At 40.3% G+C, this 7596-nt stretch overlaps 1 protein-coding gene across 4 annotated transcripts; it reads left to right on the top strand.

The window, feature by feature from the left end:
* Positions 1-2183: 2183 nt before the first annotated feature.
* LOC132121764 (growth hormone-inducible transmembrane protein-like) lies at positions 2184-6418 on the top strand. Of its 4 annotated transcripts, none has more exons than XM_059531523.1 (9): positions 2184-2289; positions 2499-2630; positions 2736-2838; positions 3505-3616; positions 4110-4251; positions 4427-4535; positions 4714-4902; positions 4993-5164; positions 6035-6418. In XM_059531523.1, exons 2-9 carry the CDS (start codon positions 2511-2513, stop codon positions 6120-6122), a joined length of 1035 nt encoding a protein of 344 aa, XP_059387506.1. In that variant the 5' UTR covers positions 2184-2289; positions 2499-2510; the 3' UTR covers positions 6123-6418. The 4 variants fall into 4 exon arrangements, with proteins under 4 accessions (XP_059387506.1, XP_059387502.1, XP_059387505.1 ...); XM_059531519.1 differs by having other exon boundaries at positions 2191-2314; positions 2502-2630; XM_059531522.1 differs by having other exon boundaries at positions 2199-2314.
* The last annotated feature ends 1178 nt before the right edge of the window (positions 6419-7596 follow it).

The raw sequence follows: 7596 nt of genomic DNA, 5'->3' as shown, positions 1-7596 counted from the left end.
TTTGCAAAGCCTTTGCAATTTGACGTTGAGGAACATTGTTTTTAAAGTTTTCCACAATTTTTTTACGCAGTCTTTCACAGATTGGAGAGCCTCTGCCCATCTTTACTTCTGAGAGACTCTGCTTCTCTAAGACAAAGCTTTTATAGCTAATCATGTTACAGACCTGATATCAATTAACTTAATTAATCACTAGATGTTCTCCCAGCTGAATCTTTTCAAAACTGCTTGCTTTTTTAGCCATTTGTTGCCCCCGTGCCAACTTTTTTGAGACCTGTAGCAGGCATTAAATTTTAAATGAGCTAATTAAGTGGATAAAAGTGTAAAATTTCTCCGTTTAAACATTTGCTACGTTATCGATGTTCTATTGTGAATAAAATATTGGCTCATGTGATTTGAAATTCCTTTAGTTTTCATTTTATTAAAATTAAAAAAAACGTCCCAACTTTTCCGGAATTCGGGTTGTACCTTGGGAGTCTTGATTGATAACTCCCTCACTTTTAAACCACACATAGAACAACTTGTGAAGAAATTAAAACTTAAACTGGGGTTTTTCTTCCGTAATAAAATGTGTTTTTCTTTTGAAGTAAAAAAGCGCCTTGTCACTGCAACTTTTTTATCTGTGCTAGATTATGGCGCTCTTTTTTTATATGAATGCTTCTTCTTCATGTCTTCAAATGGTGAACACGGTTTATCATGCTTCTTTGAGGTTCATTACTAACTGTAAAGCCATGACGCATTACTGTGAATTGTATTCACGAGTGGGATGGCCCTCTATGGCAGGAGAAGGAGGCAGGGACATTGGTACACTTTTATTTTCAAAGCTATGCTTGGATTACTGCCTCCATACATTTGTACTTTAATCACACAGAGAAGTGTTGACTCTTACTTCCTGCGATCAAATGATCAGCTGTTGCTCTCTGTTCCTTTTGCCCGCACTGAGTTGGGAAAGAAAGCCTTTGTCCACTCGGCTCCTTTTGCTTGGAATATGCTGCACATTCACAACACATTCACAAAAGCTTGCTTAACAGGCTATTGCAAAAAAAATAATAATAATAATACAGTATATATAATGTGTGTGTGTCTGTGTGTGTCGAAATTCTTGGATAATTGTTTTAAATAATGCATGCTGATAAATAGCCTGTCAAGCACACACAAGATAAAATGCACTTAAAAAACGCTTGGATTATGGACTGGGTTGAGCGAGCGGTTGGCGCTCAGATCCGCTCACATGCTCTGGTGGGAATGCTCAAAATAAAACGCATTTTTTTCAGTGACAAATGAGAATTGTTTCCAGATGTCTGACTTGCCTTGCTTTGTTTTTGTAAAGTAAACAGCAGCTTTAATTTTCTTATGTTGACTGCATTTCTACACCACCGTTCCCCATGTTCTGTTCTATAAAAATACATTCAAATAAAAAAGCAACATTCTAACAAACACCACTTATTATTTTATTACCTTCTTACAGGAGCACCAAAATAGCACAAAAGTCTAACCCATTCCCCTAACCTTTTTCTAATAGCAAACTAATTTACTCATTGTTTTAAGGCACATTGGAATATTGGAATGTTCGTCAGAAGTGGGGTCACTTCATCTACAGCGATATCGTTGACTTGATTGCAAATAAATGCACAGACACTATTTAACTGAACAGAGATGACATAACTGAATCCAATGATGAACTGCCTTTAACTATCATTTTTGCATTATTGACACTGTTTTCCTAATGAATGTTGTTCAGTTGCTTTGACGCAATGTATTTTGTTTAAAGCGCTATATAAATAAAGGTGACTTGACTTGACTTGAATAATGCAATAGCATTAAATTATATAAAGCCCAATAGTCTTTATATGTTATTGTTTATATGAAGCATGTTATTTAGAATAAATGGGATATAAATTTTACAAATAACTTTGGTAAACTATGTTGCAATGATAAGGCTGTTTAAATCAAGCTATCAAAACAAAGGTTTTGTTATAATATTAGGTAGCCTATTCAGAATCCATTTCAAATGGATTCATTTCAAATGGATTCTGGTTCAGTCTTAACAGTATCAGTATTCTTTAGTCTTATTGTTCTAGTTTGTGACTAATAATTTAAAAACATAAAATAAACAAAAGGTAATTCTAAAAAAAAAAAGGTACCAAACGTAGAAAGCTTGCACAAGCTGAAGTCCAAACTACAAGACCCATAGTGCATTGCGCGGCTGTCGCCGGCCTGTGACGTCACACCAGGAACCTTCAAGAAGGTGTTTAACGCACGTTGCGTCAGTGGTAAAGAAGCATCGCAAAGGTGAAATTAGATAATTAACCAGCGGGTGAGTTTTACTTCTAAGTAAAATGTTTTACAATGCGTAAAGTGTAAATGGCGATTTACGGGATTATTCTGCGTCGCTGGACTCGTATTTAGGCAAAAGAAACTTTCATAGAACTGAACATCCTCTGCTGTATTCACTCTGCTTCACGCGAATGTGAAACATCTTTGCTGTACTGTTTTCCCAGCAGTGTTGAGTGATGTGGGTCTCACGGCTGTGGTGTCAGCGGAGTGTCCCCGCGCTGGGGCTCCGCTCGGCCCTGAGTCCGGCTCCTGGGGGCCTGAAGAACACCAGTCCAGTCCTGATCAGACCGCAGCAGGTACCTTCATAAGAGCCGCTCTGCACCTGCTGGATTGCTTAGAAATAGCACTAGAGCGCCAGTACTGTGTGTTTTGTGTTGTATTTTATGTTTGTTTTCAACCAGGGTTACTCCACCAGGACTAGACTGGGATTCCGCCGGAGCAAGACTTCCAAAGAACAAGTTCAAGAAGCAGCCTTTGAACCTGCTACAAACACAGCCATTAAAAGTGAATCTTGTTAACATGTGCTTTTATAAATACTGTTTTCTCTGTGTGATGCGATCACACCGCTGTGACACGCTGCTGTTCTCTGTACCACGTGTCTGATCGACAGTCATTCAGCAGTGACCATAGCTCCTCTTTTTTTACAGACATGTCCTATTTTTGGAAAACTTAAATATGGTCACCTATATTAGGCTTGTTTGAGATGAGCGAATTCTGCGTGCAGGTTAGAAATACTGTGCTAAAATGCTCAGGCTACAGCATTACCAACAAAATAAAAGCATGAAGGAAATGACTGCCAGACACTTTGTTCTTGATAAAAATGTTGGTCCATCCTTTTTCCAAACCTCTTGTCCAGGATACTCGCTGGACGGATCGGGACAAACGCACATGTTCTGTTTGTCTTTGGATTATGGAGGGAAAATGTTAGTCTTAACTTCTAACTTCTTTGAAAGTGATCAGTCCAAAATGTTTTAGTCCCTGTTCACAGCTGTATCAGCTGCTTGTGATCGGATCACCTGAGATGGATGAGAATGTCTGAACGATATATAACAAATGCATTTTTTTAATCTCTAATGTTTCAAACTCAAAATAAGTGAAAAATATTGATGTTTATGGCCTCTTTTAAACACAGCCTGAGAGCGATGATGTTTGTGATGTTCTTCTCTGCAGTCGACAGCATGGGCCGGATCGTCCTCGCTGGAGGCGCAGCCATCGGACTCGGAGCTCTGTGTTATTACGGTTTAGGGATGTCCAATGAGATGGGAGCCATCGAGAAAGCAGTGTAAGAATCACTTTTACATGCAAACACTTTAAATTAAATAAAGGTTTATTATTATGATCTCATTATGCCAACAGCACAAAATAGTCTCCTGTGATCGATTGTTAAGAATGAACTAGTTGGTTCAGCGGCTGTCCTCTTGATTTCCAGACGGCATACAACTTTTGTTTTGTAATCTCAGTGATAACCGGTTTAATCCGATTGACTACAAAGCAGTCAGTTTCTATTTCTTCAGCAGTTTCTGTTGAGTTAGAATACCAGAGTTCAGGTCAGGGAACTAGAGGAAGGCTGACACGTTTTACTTCTCGTTTTATGATGTAGAGATGAAAAAGAACTGTTTCATGGTACGGTAATGTCATTCATGAGATCCGTTACGATCAGCTCAGCTGTGAGCTGGACTGAATGAACTGAAAGCTTTCATAGCAGATATTCTGTCATCTGAAGTCATTTCAGGAACACATTGTGCTTGATGCAGACTGAAGCTGTGTGTTTGCAGGATCTGGCCGCAGTATGTGAAGGACAGGATTCACTCCACATACCTGTATTTTGCGGGCAGCGTGGGTCTGACGGGGCTCTCGGCCGTCGCGGTCAGCAGGACACCGGCGCTCATGGGACTCATGATGAGGGGATCCTGGCTGGTACACAAATGATCATAGAGCTTTTTATTCATCACCCTTTAAATACACTCTTCATAACAAATCTTAGTGGTAGAACATATTGTGAGGCATCTACATAGTGATTATAGTTATGATTGAGCTTACAGTTTAATATTCACATTGATATTTAATGCTGTGATAACCCTATCAACCACAGGCTATCGGTGCTACGTTTGCTGCTATGATCGGCGCTGGGATGCTGGTGAGATCGATCTCGTATGAACACAGTCCGATGCCGAAACACCTGGCCTGGGCTCTACACGCAGGTAAAGTGCTGCTTTAACTGACCTCTAGAGGGCACTGCAGGCTGTTTCTGGTTCTGCTGGGTATGTTTTCCTTTGGTTGAGCACTGCAGAACATTCCCAAAGACAGATACAGCTCTAACATGAAGTTATGACTCCTGTGTGGACAAACAAGCAGAGCTCTCGTGTTCCCTGTGTGCAGGTGTGATGGGTGCCGTCATTGCTCCGTTAACTCTGCTGGGTGGCCCACTGATGGTTCAAGCAGCTTGGTACACAGCCGGCATTGTGGGTGGTCTGTCGACGGTGGCCATGTGTGCCCCGAGTGAGAAGTTCCTGAGCATGGGCGGCCCGCTGGCCGTGGGCTTCGGCGTGGTGTTCGCCTCGTCTCTGGGTGAGATGCATTTACAGTCCGCCGCAGATTGTGTGGCTGTTTAATCTCACAGACTTTACAGGAGTGTGTTCTGTTCTCTCCGCTCTAAAGGCTCCATGTTTCTGCCCCCCACCTCGGCTTTCGGGGCCGGCCTGTACTCGGTGGCGGTTTATGGAGGTCTGGTCCTGTTCAGCATGTTTCTGCTGTATGACACACAGAAAGTCATCAAGCGTGCCGAGACGCACCCTCTTTACGGAGTTCAGAAATATGACCCCATTAATGCGTAAGTGTTCTCAGTGAGTAAGAGGCAGCAAACATTTGTATTACTTCACATTAATACTTTATTTTAGATTTAAGAGTCAGCTTTGTGTATTTGTAATGTTTGTTTCATTTAATTCAATCGTTCTATCATTAAAAAGTGCACCAGCCGACAAACAATGGGCCTCATTTATGAAACAAACGAAAATAGCACATTAGGTCATTTCAGCACAAAACTTGGAATTTATCAGTACGTGTGTGAGCAGTGGCTAGGATCAAACCTCACGTCCGCTCTCAGCTCCTGTACGCAAGTTTTTGAGTTCCCTGAACTTGTACGCAGCATAGTAAATACTGTGGAGAAATGTAAAATTACAGCATTTTCAGCTTTTTAGTCAATCGTTACCCAGTAAGAGAAGAATGTCTTTTTTGGGGGGGGGGGGGGGGTGTATAGGGCTTTAGCTTCAAATGCGTGAACAGCAGTTTAAATAAGACCATGAGGATTCAATCATCACGTCACATACCTGCAGCACTTCTGTGAAAGAAGAAAAACTAATTCCCTGAAAGGAATAAAATAAATAAGACTACTCAAAATATATAATAGGCCATAATTAACAGATTAACAAAAGGAAGAACAAACATTGTGCAACAAGTATAGGCTACACTCGTTTTTGTGACACTCTTTGTGATATTTAAATGACGATTGTTTTCTGGTGCCAAATTTATCAGCGTGCGATCGTTCATACGATGAGACTGGCAGCATATGAATGTTTCATAAATCACACTTGAACTCTGTCGTAAGTTGATTTGTGTTCACGGATCTTCACTCGTTTCTATGTTAGATTGATAATTGAGGCCCAGTAAGACTGTTAACATCGCTGTGCTCCTGCTCTTCCAGGTGTATGGGCATTTACATGGACACGCTCAACATCTTCATGCGACTGGTGATGATTCTAGCCAACGGCGGCGGAAACAGAAGGAAGTAGCCAGAAGGAGATCAGAAGACATGACACTGACTGGAGAATAAAAAAATAGCTAAATAAAGTTTCACTCGATTATTTTGAACTTATTTGTTTAAAATCAGAAAAACTTTGGATTGCTTTCAGATGAATTTCATCTTAAACAGAAATGTTAATGTGACACATTACGGAGTTCCACAGTTGGTGTAACAAACATTTTTGAATATTTATTTTAGAAATGAGTTATTGCCCAGAAAACGCTTGTGACTCTCGTGCTCTTGCTGTTTGGGGCTCATGGTTCAATAAACTTTTTAATAATATTAGATCTTAATTGTACAGTTTATTGCTGTAGAACAGACATTAAGCACAATTTCTATGACATTTTAACAACATTACACATGAATGTTTTTAGCTTTGGCACTGTAAAAGCTGAAGACACTGAACTTTAGAGCAGAAATGTGTTGAATCCTCCTCGAGAAAGATTTAAATTCAGATGTGCTTTCAAAAATTCCTCACGTTGTTATTCTGTTATCTTGCTGTTTCTCTGTTATCTTTGAGTGTTTAGTTGAACTCGGTGTTGTCTGAAGATTTCACACATTGATTATAGGGTTTTTGATTAGAGTTGATTTTCATGCACGTCCATGATGTTAGCGTTCTGCTGTTCTGATAGTATCGGTCCATCGACAGACATTCCTGTTTTAATTGTGCTCTGAACAGCCGCAGATGACCGTGAGATTAGTGAATAATCCTTGTGTCACCATCTGTATTCTGATGCTGTTTAAATCCTGAGAGCAGGCCGCTGGCAGCGGATGGGAACATCAGCACTGCTGCAGGTGCAACTTTAAAAAGTAATATTGTGTAGTGATTGTAGGTCTCTGACTGTCAAAGCACTTGTACTATATTGATAAGTGATTGTCAGTAGCCTCGGGAGCAGATGACTGTCATCATGTGTGTGGTCATGTGATGATGTAGTGGCTCTGACGGCTGTAAACCAGCAGGAGAATCACACACACACACACGCGCGCGCTTGCCTGCAGATCCTGCTTCCCACTGCTGAGGTCTCAATCACGTTAAAGTCGATGTGAATAGAATTGTTTTTTTCCCCCCAGTTAAAATAAACACTATGTAGAACATATGTTACACTTAATTTTAACAATTATGCCAGAACAGAAAATTAATACAAATATGTATTTACCCATTTAAACTTTTTAATTAATCGTTTTGGGTGAAAGTATGTTGTATTATTATAAAAACAAATGTTGAAAGAATTATACCCATTGTTTGAAATGGTTTGAACACGCTTTGCAGCCGCTGCTGTGATACTGTAATAATACGCGCCCAGTGTGAATTCTCGCGAGAGTCTGCTGCTGCAGTGACGGTGAAGTTGCGCTCACGCTTGCGGTGTGAAAGAGGGGTTACCGTAAGATGGGTAACTTTAGTTTTTCGATTACAGAACAGCTGAAATGACTTGGTTTAGTCAACTCTAAATTTAATGACTCTG

This window comes from Carassius carassius, chromosome 39 (genome assembly GCF_963082965.1).
Source record: "Carassius carassius chromosome 39, fCarCar2.1, whole genome shotgun sequence".
NCBI lineage: Eukaryota > Metazoa > Chordata > Actinopteri > Cypriniformes > Cyprinidae > Carassius > Carassius carassius.
Note: the sequence above shows the minus strand (reverse complement) of the source record. Positions and strands in the feature narration are given on the sequence as shown.